Source organism: Plectropomus leopardus, chromosome 4, assembly GCF_026936395.1.
Source record: "Plectropomus leopardus strain MGB_pleo_1.0 chromosome 4, ASM2693639v1, whole genome shotgun sequence".
Lineage (NCBI taxonomy): Eukaryota > Metazoa > Chordata > Actinopteri > Perciformes > Serranidae > Plectropomus > Plectropomus leopardus.
In genome coordinates this window covers 26,061,703-26,081,856 of record NC_142179.1, presented here as the reverse complement: position 1 = coordinate 26,081,856, position 20,154 = coordinate 26,061,703, and the positions used below count along the sequence as shown (strand labels likewise).

General features: G+C 38.4%; 3 protein-coding genes across 4 annotated transcripts; 2 read left to right on the top strand and 1 right to left on the bottom strand.

The window, feature by feature from the left end:
• Positions 1 to 1,440: 1,440 nt before the first annotated feature.
• Positions 1,441 to 5,034, bottom strand: nkx6-3 (NK6 homeobox 3). The gene is made up of 3 exons (XM_042487494.2): positions 4,265 to 5,034; positions 3,493 to 3,662; positions 1,441 to 2,236 (listed from the first exon to the last, which is right to left on the bottom strand). The coding sequence occupies exons 1-3, from the start codon at positions 4,671 to 4,673 to the stop codon at positions 2,006 to 2,008; spliced, it is 810 nt and encodes a 269-aa protein (XP_042343428.1). The 5' UTR covers positions 4,674 to 5,034; the 3' UTR covers positions 1,441 to 2,005.
• LOC121944976 (E3 ubiquitin-protein ligase NEURL3) lies at positions 2,111 to 18,342 on the top strand. 2 transcript variants are annotated; one of them, XM_088076952.1, is made up of 8 exons: positions 2,111 to 2,250; positions 11,436 to 11,489; positions 12,077 to 12,384; positions 13,829 to 14,021; positions 14,835 to 14,976; positions 16,518 to 17,030; positions 17,175 to 17,318; positions 17,426 to 18,342. In XM_088076952.1, exons 5-8 carry the CDS (start codon positions 14,946 to 14,948, stop codon positions 17,617 to 17,619), a joined length of 882 nt encoding a protein of 293 aa, XP_087933078.1. In that variant the 5' UTR covers positions 2,111 to 2,250; positions 11,436 to 11,489; positions 12,077 to 12,384; positions 13,829 to 14,021; positions 14,835 to 14,945; the 3' UTR covers positions 17,620 to 18,342. The 2 variants fall into 2 exon arrangements, with proteins under 2 accessions (XP_087933078.1, XP_042344891.2); XM_042488957.2 differs by lacking the exon at positions 11,436 to 11,489 and having other exon boundaries at positions 2,117 to 2,250.
• On the top strand, positions 8,287 to 10,618 carry LOC121943896 (E3 ubiquitin-protein ligase NEURL3-like). Its single transcript, XM_042487493.2, has 4 exons — positions 8,287 to 8,441; positions 9,066 to 9,578; positions 9,720 to 9,875; positions 9,983 to 10,618. Exons 1-4 carry the CDS (start codon positions 8,339 to 8,341, stop codon positions 10,174 to 10,176), a joined length of 966 nt encoding a protein of 321 aa, XP_042343427.1. The 5' UTR covers positions 8,287 to 8,338; the 3' UTR covers positions 10,177 to 10,618.
• Positions 18,343 to 20,154: the final 1,812 nt, after the last annotated feature.

The window sequence follows — 20,154 nt, the reverse complement described above, 5'->3', positions numbered from 1 at the left end:
GATGTTGAATTGTCAATGACTTTACCGTAAAAGCAGTGACACATGTCAGGAATATTTGACACTGACAGCTTTATGTAACTGCCAGTCATCATTTTTCAGTTGATTTGAGTCACGCTTCTGCTGGGAAATGGTGCGTGCCATGCATGACAATAAACACATTTACTTTGAGTTTTCACTTGAAGCTGATGAACCTGAATAGTTAGTGAAAGCACTGCATGCCACAGCTTGTGCACGCTTGGCTGTATCTGTAACGAGGAAAAGACTTAGATCTTAACAGGGCTGTCCTACAAGAAATAACAAATTATTTGTATTATTACAGCTTTTAGTTAGTTATATAGGCATGAAGCAAAATCTCACTAATGTGTCAGTCAGATTTATGAAGTATTGAACAAAGTAATGCAAAATGCACATTGAGCCTGCACTAACTTAACTGTATGTCTGTGTTATGCATTATTTTGTGACAGAAGAAAAACTGCATCCAAAACAGATTAGGTATTAAACCAGCCCTCTGAAGCTGGAATGGGCTGTCTATTTCAGAAATTTTGTTCAGATTGAGAGTCCTCAAGGGTCAACAAATCAGGAGACTGATTTGAACCCTTATTACGTTTCATTTTTTTGTGTTGATTCAGTGGTTGAATAGCAGCAGTTTGGAGGGAGACTTAAAACATGGATTGCCTCCTGAAAATTCATAAACCACCAAGATTTTATAATACTTGATCAATTTTAAATATTTGCCTTATCATAGCTCCAATGGTTACCATCAGAATGACAGAATTAGCTTTGTATGATACTCTATTACACTGCTGGCTCACTTTGCCATCAGCAGTCAGAGCAGATTATTGTCTGACAGAATCATCTGGCCTGACGTCTGAAACATGTGGAGTCTAAAACACACTGAGCCCAAATGGTAAACGAGCTGCTCTGCTGGTATTGATTTTATGTTGTCGTGGGTTGTGGGGGTCATTGTCTTCAATTAAGCTACACCACACTGGTAAATCACACAAGATCTGACCTTTGACCCTTGCTCCTCTTTTCAGCGTTTGCTCCTTTTGACTCGCAGTTTCATTCTTACTGTCAGTTGACAGCAAACACACAAGCAGAACCTGAGCCATTGTTCAAACCTGGTAACTGATTTACAGTCAGTTATTGAGCAGCATTGTTAATATATTTTAATAACGTATTTCAGATGGTAGTAAAGAAAAGTAATGCTTTCAACTCGCTGTCATTTTAACCAACTTCAGGTCTACATTCAATTTAAGCATTTAGTAGAATTACAAATCATACATGTGGAATATTATAATAAATATGAACGATGTGAGCAGAGCACTGTATTTGCTTCAACAAAAAAATAAATCCATACACATTTATACAGAATGTCTCATTTACTGCCTTTTAACCAAAATTACATTCAGTGCCCATTTGAAAGAACATTCCCGTGAAGTGGCTGTCCTGACATTACTCTGCCTATAGATTTATGTGTTTTGAATTTTTAAACTTATTTTTTGAAGTCTTGATTGAAGGCCCAAGGTTGTTGGTGAGGCAAAAAACCTTTTTTTTTGCAACTATATATGGATATTAAAGCCACTCACCACGCTATGACACTTTCTGTGGTTTCATTTTGAAAATTCAAAAGCACAAAATAACCATAAAAGCATCAACTATTCAAAAAGAGAACACGTGAATAACTTTGGTTTATTCTCTTTTTATATTTATTAGTATCACCAACAGCATCATGCAGTTTTTTTGAAATGTCATTTTCTCGTGTTTTTACAAAATGGTGTGTATAACTTAATTCCCCACAACAGTGTATCATGAAACCGAGCAGAGATACAGTAACTTATAAAAGTAAATAGCTTCATTTGAAAAGCCTGTTGAATGACCACAGGTGACCTCTGTTGAGCATGCGTGAATGCTTTAACTTTGTATTCAAAACTAATAACTTTAATGACAGCATGCAGGTCTGCTTAGGAGCGCGCGCACGTGTGTGTGATTAGCAGGAAGTGTGTCAGACGTGGTGAGGCCCGAGGCGCAGCACCGAGAAAGCTCTGCGGTGTTTGCGCAGCAGCAGTCGGATCTTATCGTCGTCGGAGTCGGGGTCCAGAGGCTTGTTGTACTCCTCGTCCTCCACCTCGTTCTCCGAAGTCTCGCCGCTCTGCCCCGCGAGGCTGGCCTGCGTGGAGCTCGGCTCTGAGGCGCTCTTCTTCCGCCACTTGGTGCGCCGGTTCTGAAACCACACCTGAACACAACAAGGTGGGTTTAGGACACTGCAGGGACACGCAACTCAAACGACAGTTTAATCATTTGAAACCTGAGAAATTTGGTTTGATTTCTTGCAAAAAACAAAAAACAAAAAACAAACAAACAAAAAAAAAAAACAAGGGAAGAATGTAATGAGCAACTGAACATGACAAATCAGAAAAAAAACTACCTGAAAATAGCCCCCCAAAAAGTGAACAAACACACAAGAAAATGAAACCACAGAAGTGCTGAAATTAAAAATCTTATTAATCATAATACATTTTTAATCCATTATTAATTATGCGTATAGTTTTCTTGACATATTTCCCTGTTTTAACCCCCCCCCCCCCCTTTTAAAAAGAAACTTTTTTTTGTCACCTTTTACCAATTTCTTGCAGTGTGTGGAGAGAAATCAAACCAACTTGCTCAGGTTTAAAAGGGTTAAACTGTGTAAAAGGTGTCTGAATGCAGCACAAGAAAACTGATGTTTCAAAGGGTTAAACAAATATTTATTTATATTTATATTTATCAGTATGTATTAGAGGTGTTCAATCTTTAAACATTGGCTATTCTCATTTAAGAGGTTAATCCAGTTGCAGCAGCCCCGCACGGGTCAGCAGTAAGCAGGGGCATGTCAGGGGTTCCTCCAATAACACTTTTTTAAGAACTAGTTGTATGTTTTTAATGTACTCAAGTACACAAAAAATTCCCAATGTGAATCAGGATATTTTAATTGTGAATTAGAAAATGATGGATGCACCACCTGGCGTCCTATCACGGGCCACATTTGACCCACAGGATGAAAGTTGAGTATCACTGTGCTACTTTCTGTGGGCATGAGTTTGTGTTGTTTGATGATTGCATCTCATGTTTAGACATGATGTGTGCAAAGCTTTAGAAATAATCCATGAGCCACTTTCTGCATGAAGATCACGTGATATGTGTGACCTCCTGATCATTAGATTAAGAGTTTTGACAATTTCCTCCTCCTCCTGCACATGCAAGTAAGAGTGTGTCAGCTTTATTTCTATTGCAACTTTTAAAATGAGTTGACCTACTTCACACACACGCACACACACACACACACACACACACACACACACAAGCAAGAAGGAAAAGGTCAAAGAGAGAGAAATGAAAGCAAATATAAAAGCCTAAACATAATTTGGAGTAATAAAATCCTGTAAGTTTTATAACAGCTCACACAAAGGCATGGTTTTTATAGCATAAATGTAAATGTGTTATTATCTTTACCTTGACTTGTGATTCAGTCATGCCCAGAGAATACGCCAGTCTGGCTCTCTCAGGCCCGGCCAGGTATTTGGTCTGCTCGAATGTTTTCTCCAGAGCAAATATCTGATGTCCACTGAATGTTGGTCTGGTGTGTTTCTTCCTGCCTGTCATCTCCGCGAGAGGACCACTACCTGAAAATATCAAAGCAGAATATACACTCACTGCTGGATGTTTAGATTTTTATATTAGATTTACCCAGTGAAATACTTCAGTATCTGCATAACCCCAAAAAAGATCCAAAAACCAGAAACTCTTTAACTATAAATTAAATACTGGAAAAGTTTAAACATTAATTAAATCAATTTAATGAGCAGCCAGGTCCATATGATATAAGTGAAATTTTTTAATGGGACAAATACTCGATGATATCCTCATCCCACGCAAGTTCTTGTTTTGTTATTTTCTTTTACTTAGAAATTACTCTTAAAATAAAGATTTGTTTAAAATAGTAGTGATATTGAATAATATCCTTAGCATTATTTTTTTTCCCCTGAACAATACAATCAAAAGGTCAGATTATAGATTTAACCTATACGTCCTACTGAGGTTTTTTTTAAGTTATATATCTGTATCTTTTCTGATCAGAGTGAATTTTTCTTATTTCGTAAAGACAAATGGTATTCTGGCATCATTTAAAAGTAACACGTCTTGTCGAGTCCTCAGAGACGGACACAGAAGTTGTGATGCGTTGATGAGCTGGATTTTGAGTCCAGGCTGCAGTATTGAGACTCACTGTTGGTGCACTGCTGCCTCCCTCCTCTCCAGTCACAGCCGCTCTCCGCCCAGCAGCTCATGCTGCGACCCTTCATGGGGCACTCAGCGCCGGGCTTTGAGAAGCCGCCCAGGGAGGAGTTGTAGTCTCGGTTATAGTACATGGACGTGCTGGTGACGGAGGGGCTGAAGCCCCCCATGGTGGAGTATCCGGACAGCAGGGTGGTGGTGCCTGTGGAGCCCATCATGGAGCGGCTCAGGATGTCGCTGATGCCGTGTGGCGTCCCTGCCTGCAGCTGGCTGTTCAGGCCCGGGTTGAGCTTGTAGAAAGAGTTGGGCACGGAGTACTGACACACCGGCGCCTTGAGTTCAGAGGGGAATTGGTTTAGGCTGTTGTTGAACAGGAAAGACCCCTGGATGTTTGGATCCATGGGAAATACTGTCACTCTGCCTCCAGGTCTCAGTAACTCATCCAATAAGATCCAGGCAGGAAAAGACCTGTGATAGGCCCAGAAGGAGTTCTCTCACCCGTGAGCGATGTCTTGGATCTGGGATCACACCCAACAGCCCCAGATGTGCAGATCTTAACAAGCATTAATAGCAATTTTAACAAAGTCCCCAAAGTTGCTACCACATCAGAAAAAAACTAATAAACTCTTCACTTTCGCCCTTCACCTCTTCTCAGCCTCAGTGTGCTCTGTGATAATCCCATATCTGACGTCTCGGGCGAGCCCTCTGGACACAGATTTTGGTGTTCTCCTAAAGACACATGGCTCCTGCCGGCTCTCTGCTCAGAAGTCATAAATAAGCAGTATCTGGAAATGGAGTGGCACCTTGATAAAGATAGGCCACATTAGAATGCAGCCTGGGATTGGCCTGGGTCTCACAGCCCTAATGCCTCTCGATTGGCTCCTCGCTGAGAGCCAAGCCTTTTATTGGAAGGCAGCAGATTAATAGTGTTTTGAACAGGTGGAGTGGGAACAAGTTGATTTTTTGATGGCCTGCCATGTCTGACCAAGTGTGGTGGAGCGGAGGCAGCTGAGCTGAGGAGTGTACAGAGGAGGAGAAGAAGAGCTGCTCTGTTTTCTGGTTTATTACCGCAGGAATGTAGTTTTGAAACATATATTGTTTTATTGTGCATAAAATAACTATGAACCCAAATGAAACAAAATCTGCATTTATGTGCCACTTCATCTGAATCAGTAAATAAATATTACAACATGATCCATATATCATTTGTTTATTTTCCTTCTATTCTATGCTCTAAATGTATATTAAGGAAATGCAAAAATAGAATAATCGATTGTTAATATGGACCCTTATATTACCTTATAATATACCTTGGCGATATAACACGATATCCTAGGTATGAATATGTAGTGCAAGTGTTTTAGTATTCATGTATTATAGGTTTTTTAACTTTTTGAAACTTGGGGAAATTGTCCTTATTTATTTTACAAATATTGGAGGACAGCAATGAGCAATAAAAGAACAAAGGACCGTAAAATTGAGAAAATACAAGAAAATTGGTAAAATAAATAAATACAAACAAAACAAATACATTTAATTAAAAAGAAAAAGAAATGGGGGAAAGGTACATAAGACTTGGAAACATGCCTAAAATGTGTAATATTTTCTGTAACATCATTTTATGTATGCAGCTATAATATAGTTTTCCCCAAATTTTCCTTTTTCCCAAATCACAAAATAATCCGAAAGTCCAGTAATTTCTTGCAGTTTGTGGAACATTTCTTATGGAGTTGCTCATTGCCTTTTCCCCCATGCTTTTAAAAGAAAATCCACACATTTGTTCAGAGTCCAAAAGTTTAAATACTTGTGGACGGCGTCTGAAAGCACAAGAAAATCAGTGTCACCCCAGGGTTAATTTGAGAACATGAAAACATAAATATTTAATTTAAATATTTGAGATATAAAAACTTCTCTAAAGGTCTTTATGATACTAATTTAATTCAACTCTGATATGAGGTTGGTATTGGGCCACATAAATGACATTTCAACAAGTATCCGGTACTAGAATCCAGTATTAAATTTTTAATTTTGACATACAAATGGATGGATAAACTGTTAAAAAGAGAGAAGTAGAGGTTTTGGTGATCTAAATTAATATATTTTACTTTCCACCGTATTAATCTTAATAAAATTGTATTTTTTTATTATGCCGTGTTATGAACTCAATGAGCAAATTCAGTCGTAAAAGTCATAATTTGATGTCACTTACTGTTGTGCTCTTTGGATTTGAGTGGGCTGTGTTTTTGTAGTATTTGCAGAAACTTCTGATGTACAATATTTGCACTACAGTGCATCTAGAGAATATTACAGTCTTGCATGATGAGAGCAGAAAGAAGCCTAGAATCAAAAAACTCCCCCAAACAGGACATGTTGTCTGATGGGAAATCCATAAAAAATCCAAAACATGCCTCCATCTGGAAACTGATATATGTCACGTGTAGCCTGTTGTGTCTGTCAGATGATAGGATGTTGGGATTTTTCTGGGGAAATCATGGGATAGTTGGTCGTAATAGGAGAGGAGCTAGTAACTTTCCAGGAGTGTTGATGTCACCGGATTTCCAGCCTCCTCTGTCACATGGTCAAGAATGGCAGCCAATGAGGACTAAAGAGAGGGTGTGTTTCCTGTAGAGGGCGACAGAGCTCTGCACACACTGGTGTATGAGGATGTGTTGAACCAAGCAGGAATGTGAGGGGAATTTTAAGTCTGGAGCTTTGCATGCTTTTATCACTTAGCTATGTGTGAAGCTCCCTCAAATCCACAGAGCCAGTCAGAGCAGTAACATGAAACAAGTTGGTGGTAATTTTCCATAGTGTCTCTGATAAGGAAATCATTAGAGTCTGTTTCCAAGAAACCCTGTGTTACTGTGGCTCTGATAAAAGGGCAACATTGGGGTTAGGATGTTCAAATATTAGGTTTATATTATTAAAAAAAATAGCATGTAGTAGTTATAAAAAGGATAATAGCAGCACATTTTACAGTTAACATGCAAGTAGAGAAAACTGATACACGAGAACAAGTTAAGCAATTTAAAACAAGGTTCCTGTGGATCCTTTAAAATGTATTTAATTCTTCAATCTAAAAAGAAGACATTAATTAGCATTAAAAATGACTCAAATTAATCTTTTAAATGACTTAAAAATGCTCAGACATAGGAAGCAGGATTTTTTTTTGACTTTCCATTGTCAAAATAATTGGTAACATTTAGTTTTTGTTTAATAATTTATTAAGTTCCTGAAACTAGTCATGATGGAAATCCAAGCATTGCAATCTTGCATGCAGAGATGCAGAAAAACATATCATCTCCAAGAAAAGTGTTTAGAAATGCTAGATATTTCCCACTTCTGTTGGTCAACCAAATCGATATTTTTATGCTAATATAATATGTCATTGTCTTCAATGTGTTCTACTCTTAGAAGGGTTGTTTTTGTTTTCAACATTTGATATAGATAATCTAACTTTTTCACTGGACAACAAAATGTTGTTTTATGTATATAGTAAACATTGGCAAAATAAAAGTCCTTCAGTTTTGGTTATTAGAAAATCGGTCTTAAACTTCATTCTGAATGGCATTTAAAAAATCTTCAAAAGTCTCATATCTAACTTGCCTTAAGCTGCAGGAACCCTGTTTTTAAGGCTCCATACAGACAGAAACACAACCTGTCATCTATCAACAGAGGCAACACCTCATGAGAAATTTCAAGTGAGGTAAAGTTGTGCATAAATGCATAAAATGTGTTTGTAGGATCCTTGTCTTTCAGCAATAAAACAGCCATCAAACATGATGACAAATAATAAACCTGGTTCCACATGAGAGCGGAAATGGCACAGTTCAGGGAAAGCATGTGGTTTCATGTTTGCATTATTGCTCTGAAGGTTGCTGACTTAAAGAGAGACTGCACCATCAGAAATGCACCACCCTCCAGCCAGCGAGGTAAATTTCCAAACTTTAGTTCCTCCCTCACTCCGCCTCCTTTCACATTCCCATGTGATGCAGGAGGGAATGCTTGTTTTGAAACCACACGTGCTCCGCCTTATAAAGGCAGCCAACACTTGCACTTCATCACAATGAAAACAAGACACAGACGTGACCATATCATTTCTCAAGACACAAAGAAAAGTACTGACTGCCTCTTCATGATGGTGAAGGAGAGCGGCAAAGGCAACTCAGGTGAGATTTTTATTCTTTGTCTTCAGTCTTTACAGAGATCTTGATATGAAATTTACAGTGTTGCGATTCTGTTAGTCATCAGTTTGTCAAGTTTCATTCAGGTATCTACCAGAATTAATATGTAAAGTATCTGTTTTGATGTTATTACTTAATACTAAAACTAATTATAGTGGTAGTTCTTTTACAATTTTGCTTTTTGGTGACAAATTTAAGCAAAAATAAGAGCTTAAAGAGTGCCACTTAAATAATTATTATTATTTAAAAATATGATTAGAGGTTCAAAACAGAAGGGAGCTGCCTTTTCTTATCAGTTAGGACTGTAAAACAGATAAGCACACAAAGAAGAAGACTTTAAAATGAGCAGTTAAGGATTTATGACCTGCTGTGAAGTGTGAAATAAACCAGAGAAAGGCTACTACAATTTACTGGACACAGCTTGTCATTGATGAATAGCAGGCTTCACATACAGTAAGCAGTTGCTTAATGCTACTTATGTTTGAGTCACACCTTTATTGTTTAATACACTGCATTTAGGTACATGCAACATTTTCCAGCTTGTTGCTGTTGTGATCGCAAAAACGCTTCATGTTTCAAGATTCTTAACTGTTTCTGATGGTTTCACAGTTGTTGGATCAGAGACGCCACACAGGTGCAGCCTGTCCTGCCTCGGTCCTCTGACCTTCCACCCTCGAGTTGTGGGAGACATGGTCCGCCTGAGTCGTGGGTGTTGCCTAGCAGAGAAGAGGGAGAACACATTCAAGAACGGCCTGGTGTTCAGCAGCCGGCCAGTGAAGATCCGGGAGAGGATTCGTCTGAGGGTGAAGAAAGATGTGCTCAACTGGCACGGAGCTCTGCGTGTGGGCTTCACCACCCTGGCGCCCTCAGCCAGATCTCTGCCTCTGCCCACCATGGCCATCCCCAACCTCACTGACACCCGAGGCCACTGGGCCGCACCAGTGCACGAATCCCTCTGCCAAGCAGGTTCAGAGCTGGAGTTCTGGGTCTCTTCTCGAGGAACTGTTTACTTTAAGAGCAACAACATCAGGGAGCACAAGCTGCTAAAAGGAGTGGATTTGAGTCAGCCGCTGTGGGCCATGATAGACATCTACGGACAGACCTGCTCCATTCTCCTCCTTGGTGAGTTTACTACAAAGAGCAATGATGCATTGTTCACTGTGGAGCCTGTTTTTTTGTTCTTATTTATACAGATGCACTGGCAGTGCCAAGTAATTGTTTCAGTGTCATAAAATGATTAAATGTTTCTACTCTTTGCTGCAGGTTCAGAGAAAAAAGATCTGTTTTGGACCAGACGGTCCTGTCCTGTACCTGAATGCCTTGACAACAACCGCAGTTTGATTCCTGATGTCTCGAGCCTCCTGATGTCTCGAGCCAGGACAGTTGATGAATACATCAACTGTCCTGACATGGAAGAAGGTGAGACAGAGTCCTTCCAATCAAATGATAATATCTGATTTCAGTGTTTTTAAGCAGAGAGCCCTCCTCTGATGTCAGCGTTGTAACTGTGATTCCTGTCCTCACAGGTGGAGACAGCGTAATGAGCTGTGTGGTGTGCATGGAAGAACAGGCCAAAATCACTCTACCTTGTGGCCACCAGTGTTTATGTAACCAGTGCACCTCCAGGATCATTCAGCAGTTTGGCACCTGCCCGCTGTGCCGACACGCAATCAGAGCTCCATCAGTGGAGGGGATAAGGACTGTCTCTGGGCAGCTCTAAGCTCACACATACCTGGCAGGAATCACCAAATACAAGCTGCTGAGTGACTGTGACCAAAAAATAATCAAATGTTGTAAATGTTGTACAGTGTGTGTAAGATAAGATTCATACTGAGTTGCTGATGTCAGGATATAAAGTTGAATATTTGATGTAAGATTAACTGTGAAACCTTACCGCTTGTAAACTGCACTTTTGTTGTGATTGTTAAATGAGGAAAAGGGAAGGCACAAAACATTTTTGATAAAGACAATCGATAACACATTTCTATTGCACTTACAGGACAAAGTGTATAATAATTTATATTTGCTGCAATAATGTTTTGGCTCTTTGATGTATTAAATCTTAAATGTATTTATGTAAAATTATTTTTGTTCTCAGGAAATTATTTATTTTTGTTTGTCAAAATATGACTAAAACAATAAAAAATATATTTTTTACAAAACTGTTTTTCTTTCTGTTATTCTTATTTTAGTTCAATGTGTTATTAGGACACTTTATTTTAAAATATGTGTGAGACAAACTCCTAAAACCTCTGTATCTGTTATCATTTGAAGGTAATATATATTCCATCATTGTTTAATGACACTGAATTTAATAAGTGAATTTGATAAAACAAGTGGACCTTGAGGAGAGGCTGTTTTGCCTGGACTGATCTGTTGAGCTCAAAATAAGAGCATGCTTTCAGATAAGAGCATGTTATTCATGCTGCAAAGTATGATTTGTAATGTGAAACCAAACACGATAGTAGAACTAAGCTGGAAAAGATTCATGTACACACTACAGATAGATGATGAAACTAAATCTACAGTGACTAATCATTGCTAAGGTTGCAACAGGAGCCTTAACAAAGATCAAAATACTAGTTAATCAGTCATCAAAACTACTGTCCCCTGACTTTTATACACCTTTTACATGTATAATTAGTATTATTACATGTAGCATATCAATAGATGGTTCCTGCAATGTGCAATAAGCAGCTGGTTTCATTATTACTTACACAACACAACAACACAACACAAAGTGATAATTGCCACAAAGCAAATGATTAACAAAGCAGGTAAGAATAAAACTAAATACAGGTGTCCAAGGTGTTTCTAGTTTGACCATGTGGCTGATGGTGCAAGAAATGAGCACCATCAGCACCAAATGTGTTAGGTCACTTATTTGCCTCTTTTTTTTACTTGTTTGTTTTATATTATTGTATTTTTTGTCTCTTTGTAGTTGTGCATCTTTTTAGTTGTCCTGCGTTTCTTTTACAGAAGAAATATTCACCTTGTCACTGAGGAGTACAATCCTTTTCATACATGCTTAATGTGAGTCACTCATATGATCAATTTGTGTGCTTGTGGCCAGCTAGTCGGTTTTCATTTACTGTAACTTGTCCTTTTAAAAATAATATGATTTGATACAGTCATAACTAGTATTTGCATGAATGTCACACCTTCACCAGCTACTCCAAAGTGAAAGCACACCCGAGTGTTAGTTTCATTATAACGCTAGTTGTAAAATCTCTGCCCAAAAAAACTTTATCACTGTAATAAATGACCAACAAACATCCTGTTATAATATATACAAAGACTGGGCAATGTGATCATAACATGACCTTGAGGATCAAGATATGGTGTTAATGAACAACTCTTTTCTCTATTATGAGGCTGTTTTGTTAAATGTCAGTTATTTATAACAGCAGCCTAGTCATAATTTAGGCCAAATTTGCTGCACAATTTTATTGTACTTTTCTGCATTCAGATGTATGCAAAATTCCCAGCTTGCTGCTGTTTTTGGGATTGTCTGTGATGCTGTGCAGATGTGATCTACACGATTAGACTGCAAAATTATTCACTGTGCAAAAACGCTTTATGTTTCAAGATTCTTAACTGTGTTTTTGATGGTTTCACAGTTGTTGGATCAGAGACGTCACACAGGTGCAGCCTGTCCTGCCTCGGTCCTCTGACCTTCCACTGTCACACATTATCTGCCCGAGTCAGGGTTTCTACCTCACAAATAAAGAGGAACATGTTCAAGAATGGCCTGGTGTTCAGCAGCCGCTCAGTGAAGATCACCAACGTGCTGCCCCCAGCCTGATCTCTGCTTCTGCTCGCCATGGCCATCCTCTAACTCACTGACACCCGAGGACACTGGGCCGCTCCTGTGCACAAATTCCTCTGCTAAGCAGGTTCAGAGCTGAGTTCTGGGTCTCTGCTGGAGGTAAGGTATCCATCACAAGCAACATCAGGGAGGTCACATCTTTAAAGACTCCTCTAATGTCTTCAACTTTCCTATTGTGCATTATTTAAAAAGAATAACTGTAAGCCTCTTAAGCCACTGAAGTTTTTTTCTGATTTAACCTTTTCAATAGAAAATGTAAAGAGTATTGTGTCAGTAGTTTATCTGTTGTCTGCTGATTTTCTACATGTAGGTTACAGGACTTTGATGTTGTTTCTCAACTTCTGTTTGACATATGCAGATTGTTTTGAAGATTTAAATTGGTCTTCCTGAGTGGACCGAAAAATCCAAACACAGGCATTGTCTTTTCTTGAGAATGTGACCCTCATGGTGTGTAGAATATAAATTCCTGTAGCCTAAAAAATCAAAAACAACATATCAAACTAGTTATGTGTTTGACCTCAGCTGCCCTCTAATGTTCATGATAGACATCTATGCCGTCCACAAATCTGTTCATTCAGAAAGTCATAGTTATTGCTAAAAATTTGATTAGGTGAGACACGAAACAGAAACAAGTTTTTCATGCAGAGGTGTTTTCTTATCAGTTATAAAAGCTGCAATCAGATGATAAGCAAACGAGGCAGAAGCCTTGAAATAAATGGGAGGAGGCGAGGATTTATGATTAGTGTTGTAAATTATGAAATGAAAGTGAGTTAGTGACTATATGATTTACTGGAAATATTCAGTTTGTCACTGATGAATAAAAGCCTTTACAGTAAGTAGATGCTTGCTTACATTCTATATGTGTGAGTCACATTTTCAGGAGAAATCTTTGACCAGCTTGCAGACATGCTAGTGGAATATTACTTCCTCATTTATCGTCAAATGAAATCGTTTTCCCTTGGAAACAGTATTTATAGTTTTGTGTGTAGGATTCAGTGACATCTAGTGGCGAGGTTGCTGAAATGAAAGGTCTCCTGCGTGCTCAGCCTGAAATGGTGGCCAAAGAGAAATGGAACAACAAAAAAAGGTCCAATCTAGAGCCAGTGTTTGGTTTGTCCATTCTGGGCTACTCTAGAGCGCTCTGTGTGTAGATATAAATGGCTCATTCTGAAGTAAAAAAAAGAAAAAAGAACAATTATTCTTTTTTTCTGGCAATTATACACTAATGAAATGTAGTTGGAGATCAAGATATGGTGTTAATAGATGATTCTTTGTTATGAGGCTGTTTTGTTCAGGGATGTCACTTATTCACAACAGCAGCTTATTCATGATTTCTGCCAAAGTTGCAGCACAGTTTATTGTTCACTACACTGCATTCAGATGTATGCAAAATTCCCAGCTCGTTGCTGTTGTTGGGACTGTCTGTGATGTCGAAACACTGCTGTGCAGATATGATTTACACGATAAGACTGCAAATAAATTCACTGTTGCAAACACACTTTACATTTCAAGATTCTTAACTGCGTTTTTGATGGTTTCACAGTGGTTGGATCAGAGATGTCACACAGGTGCAGCCTGTCCTGCCTCGGTCTTCTGACGTTCACCCTCAGGTTGTGGGAAACATGGTCCGCCTGAGTCTGGGGTGTCGATGTGCAGAGAAGACAGGAAACATTTTCAAGAACAGCCTGGTGTTCAGCAGCCACCTGATGAAGATCCAGGAGAGGATTCGTCTGAAGGTGAAGAAAGATTTGTTGGCATGGAGCTCTGCGTGTCGACTTACAGGCTGCCTTTAGCCATAACTTTGCCTCATTATTACTTGTATATGCTTATGGCCCTAAAATAAGAATAAATGTTATCATTAAGAAAGCAGGGTAGAATAAAACAAAATAAGGCGTACAAGTGTTTGTAGTTTGACCTTAATAATCAAATGTGGCTGATGGTGCGAGAAATGAGCACCATCAGCACCCAAATGTGTTAGGTCACTTATTCAAATTTTAACTAATAAAGCTCAATCAGGAGGACTTCCTACATGCCTCTTAGGGCTCTGGATACACACATGCAAAAAGCCTCATGACACCTCCTTCACAGGAGTAAGACACACACTTTGCAGTGGTTAGGCCTTTTTTTCGAGGTCGGCCCTATAATCAATGTAGAATTGAAGCAGTCTTATATCTTAATAGTTCATCTGCCTGCTGATTTGCTACATGTAGGTCAGAGGACACTGATGTCATATTTCACCCTCTGTTTGACATATACAGATTGTTTTGGAGATTTAATCTTTCTGATAGGACTGAAAAAGTCCTAGTCCGAGTACAAACACGTGCAATGTCTTTTCATAAGAACGTGACCTAAAAAAAATCACAAACAACAGCATATCAAACCAGTGACAGGTTTAAACCACAGCCATCCTCTAAGGTCCATGATAGACATCTGTGCACGTTTCAGTCACTGGGTTGGGTTGCCCTGATTTGTATTGTTTTCTCGTTCTTCTCAGTTATTGGTCTGATATTTACCAAAACCCTCCCTCTGTTTACTTTCCTATGATGCAGGAGGGAATTAAGTGTCTATACACGTGCACCGTGTTATAAAGGCAGCCATGCTCACACTTCATCTCATCACATCTTCTCTCAAGATACAAAGAAAAGTTCTGCCTCGTCAAGATGGTGAAGGAGAGCGGCAACAGCAACTCTGGTGAGATATTTATTCCCTGTCTTCAGTCTTTACTCGAAATGAAATTTACAGAACCACTTTAAAATCAACACAAAGTATTAGTTTTGACGTTATTACTTCACTTCATAATAAATTGTAAAATAAGTTGTTAGTTATTCATTTTACATTTTAGTAACACATTTTTGAGGAAAATTATTTTCGAGCTGTTAGTTTCAAAATCATTTCATGGAAACCATTACTTTTGTATGAAAATAGCACTTACAGTTCAGTTTTCTAATGCATATATAAATTATAAAAACCACCCTATTTTTTCAAAAGCTACTGAAAGTCACAATTCTGTCCATTCAGTGATTGTTATTAATAAAAATCTGATTGGGTGGACAGGTGTTTTCTCATCAGTTATAAATGCTGTAAAACAGACAAACAAGGAAAAAGACTTGAAATAAACAGGAGCAAAACGATTTCTTAGCTGTAGTGTGAAATCAAGTATATGACTATGAACAATATGATTAACTGGAAATGTTCAGCTTATCACTGAAGCCTGTTTCCCTCTGCACAAAAAGACCGACTGACATCCGCTAACTTTTGGCCTTTTAATTTAATGATAATATTTACAATCGACAATCACACCTGGGTCAAATGACTCTGCAGTAGACACAGATATATGTTGCCTCTGGCTCTGATCTGTATTGGTGGGAACACTACACTTGCGTGAACGTGCTTATTTCGCACCAAAACAACCTGCACAAACACGCATACTCATCAGCTGCAGAGCCGTGCACACTGCTGGCAGTGGGGAAGCAGTCTATAGACTATTTTAAGCAGGTATACCCATGTTTAAAAAACCTGCATGCATGTGCTCATTTTGGTGAGCAAGGGTTATCAGGGTCTAAAAGGCTTTTCATACATGCTTAATGTTACACTGACAGTCACCTGTTTGTCATTGTGCTCGTGGCCAGCCAGTGGGATACACTAACTGCAATTCGTCCTTTGACAAGTTAGCTATGTTAGGACTGGATAATTTGTTTTTGCATGCATGGCACACCTTTGCTTGCTCTGTCAAAGTGAAAGGACACGTTTCACTTTGACAGAGTGAAAGTGAAACGTGTCCTTTCACTTTGACAGAGCAAGCAAAGTGAAAGGACACGTTTGTGCTCCTTTCATTTTTAGTCTAACTATTATAAAATCTCTGCCATAATCAACATTATCACTGTGGTAATCCAATGATTAACATTATAGAGAAAGGGTTGAGTACGTGATCATAAAGGGACCTCGAGGATCAAGATATGGTGTTAATAAATCACTCTAAATTATGAGGCTGTTTTGTCAAATGATGTCACTAATTCACAACAGCAGCTTATTTTCAGTTTCTGCAAACATTTGCAGCACATTGTTGTTTACTACACTGTATTTAGATAACTTCACGCTTGTTGTTGTCGTTAAGATTATCTGTGACGCAGACACATTGCTGTGTGGATGTAATCTACACGATGAGACTAAATAAGAAGTTACTGTAGCAAACACGCTTCATGTATCAAGATGTGCTTTTGTTCCTTTTACAGTTGTTGGGTCTGAGACGTCACACAGGTGCAACTGGTCCTGCCTCGGTCCTCTGACGTTCCACCCTCAGGTTGTGGGAAACATGGTCCGCCTGAGCCAGGGTTGTTGCCTCGCAGAGAGGACAGGAAGCGTTTTCAAGAACGGCCTGGTGTTCAGCAGCCGGCCAGTGAGGATCCAGGAGAGGATTCGTCTGAGGGTGAAGAAAGATGTGCTCAACTGGCACGGAGCTCTGCGTGTGGGCTTCACCACCCTGGCGCCCTCAGCCAGATCTCTGCCTCTGCCCACCATGGCCATCCCCAACCTCACTGACACCCGAGGCCACTGGGCCGCTCCAGTGCACGAATCCCTCTGCCAAGCAGGTTCAGAGCTGGAGTTCTGGGTCTCTTCTCGAGGAATTGTTTACGTTAAGAGCAACAACATCAGGGAGCACAAGCTGCTAGAAGGAGTGGATTTGAGTCAGCCGCTGTGGGCCATGATAGACATCTACGGACAGACCTGCTCCATTCTCCTCCTTGGTGAGTTTACTACAAAGAGCAATGATGCATTGTTCACTGTGGAGCCTGTTTTTTTTTTGTTCTTATTTATACAGATGCACTGGCAGTGCCAAGTAATTGTTTCAGTGTCATAAAATGATTAAATGTTTCTACTCTTTGCTGCAGGTTCAGAGAAAAAAGATCTGTTTTGGACCAGACGGTCCTGTCCTGTACCTGAATGCCTTGACAACAACTGCAGTTTGATTCCTGATGTCTCGAGCCTCTGTGGAAACAGTGATGAATACATCAACTGTCCTGACATGGAAGAAGGTGAGACAGAGTCCTTCCAATCAAATGATAATATCTGATTTCAGTGTTTTTAAGCAGAGAGCCCTCCTCTGATGTCAGCGTTGTAACTATGATTCCTGTCCTCACAGGTGGAGACAGCGTAATGAGCTGTGTGGTGTGCATGGAAGAACAGGCCAAAATCACTCTGCCTTGTGGCCACCGGTGTTTATGTAACCAGTGCACCTCCAGGATCATTCAGCAGTTTGGCACCTGCCCGCTGTGCCGACACGCGATCAGCGCTCCATCAATGGAGGGGATAAGGACTGTCTCTGGGCAGCTCTAATCTCCCACACAGCATTTACATTCACTGCACAGTATAATAAAGTGATATGTTTTATAATATTTGTTGTCAAAATATGAGAAAATAAAATATTTTGATATTTGTTGTAAAATGTGTGTATGATACAAACTATCTATCTATCGGTCTCTATAGTCTCAATGGATGACAAAAGAACCTGAGTGGATCTTGAGTAGAGATTGTTTAATAAAGGCTTAATTTTTGAGCTCAAAATAAGAGATGACCTGCTCTTATTTTGAGCCCAAAGGTAAGCCTTTATTAAACTTTTATTATTATTATTATTATTATTATTATTATTATTATTATTATTATTATTATTATTATTATGTTGCAAAGAATGGTTCATAATTTTGAAAATAAACACATTACTATCACACAGCATAGCTCATGAGTCTTTGCAAACGTGAGCAACGTTTGCACACTATGGAGAGACCACTGATGACAGTCACTACTGTATTGCACTGTAACTATACTTCCGGAAAATTGTACTATCCCTCCATAGCACCTTTTGTACATACTTTTTTGTGTCCTTTATATTCTATTTTGTCATTTTATATATTTAAATTGCTTCTATATTGTTTTATCTTATGTGCTATCCTATTTAAATTCACTATTTTATTCTTATTTTATGTTAATTGTTTTGCACCAAAACACCAAGTCACATTCCTTGTATTTGTAAATGTACTTGGCAATAAAACTAGATTTTGATTCTGATTCTGATTCTGATTTACAAAGATCAAAATACTAGCTAATAATCAAAACCACTGTCCCCTGACTTAACCTGAATACACTGTTTCCATTGTAATTGATATTATTATTTGCATAAACTATGTAGCATGTGTTCAAAAGGTTCCTCAAATATCAAATTGCAACAAGCAGCTAGTTTCATTATGACTTGTTTACAATTATAGCAATAAAGTAAAAATCAAAGTTATCATTGCCACATAGCAGATGATTAACAAAGCAGGTTAGAGTGAAACAAAATACAGGCGTACAAGGTGTTTGTAGTTTGACCCTGAGGATCAAATGTGGCTGATGGTGCAAAAAATGAGCACCATCAGCACCAAATGTGTTAGGTCACTTATTCACATTTTCACACCTTTTTTTCCACCAAGAACAAGTTTCATGTGTGAATAGGTCACTTGTGTACTAATGTGCAACATGTAGGTTAAAGGACATTGATGTTGGACTTCATCTTTAGTCTTCCTTTTGGGATCGAGAAAGAACGTCAAATACATACACAGGAGTTGTCATTTCTTGTGAACACGACCGTTGTGGTGTATTCATTCAAGGAGCAAATATAGTCACAAACAAGAGCAGATCAAATTTACAGACATTTTGTCATCAGCCAACCTTTAAAGTGATATTTTGGATCTTTGAATTGGGGTTGTATGAGGTATTCATTTATTAGTGTATACAGTAGATTAGCTGGAGCCACACAAGCTGCAATGTAGCCTGCTGTTGGTAGGGATCAGCAGCAAAGCAGCAAAATGTATTTTTTTTCGCCCATGACTGAGCTTAAAGTTTTGTCACTATTTCTTCATAAAACTGTTGTCAATTTTAGAATTTTCATTCTTATGTTGTTATTGTATTTTACTGGGAATACACACACACACACACACACACACACACACACACACATATATATATATATATATATATATATATATAAACAAATGATAATGGTTTTATTGTTGTGAAGGCTCTGATTTTGTATGGTTTTCGAGGAGTATAACTGACACTTTTATATGTTAATCTAGAAGTTTTGTTATTATTGCTGGTGTGTGTCTTCCCTCATTAAGATGTTATTGCTTTATTGGAGTATAATCTTTTTTTTCTTTATTGGAATCTGATTGTTTTTGTATGATTACTTCTGTCCTCCCTTAATCATAATTAAATACAAATTTTGAACATCGATAATGTGGAAGATGGTGGATCGTAAATATCAAGTATTTTGATATACATATTAATTTTGATATTAAAAATAATCTAGATATATTGTTTTTAATCAAATGAGATATGTTATATGTTTTTAATATGGTTTTGATATCACTTTTTTATCTCTCCACATGTACTTTTCCCATGTATTTTGTTGATTGTCAGTTGTTTTACCAACCTGAGTGGCTCAGATGGTTAACCACACCTGCCACCATAGAAGCTCAATAAAAATGGGTCTTGTTCCCAGTGAAAGTTTTGTTCCTCACAATCAACGTACTCCTTCAAGCTAAAGCTGCATATGTGTTTTAAAACATTAATTTTAGCAGCTACTAAATGGCTAATTTACAATGTAACTCTTTTAACAGTAACTAAATGGTTAATTTACACTGGAATCAACACTGTTATTTATTTATTTATTTTTAACCAGCAACTACTAAACAGGGTTAGTTTACAATGGAATCCATACTGTTTATTTATTTATTACATGTAACTACTCTACATGGTTAGCTAATACTGGAATCCACAATGTTTTTATCTATCTATTTATTAAAAGAATAAATACATAAATAAATAAAAACAGTA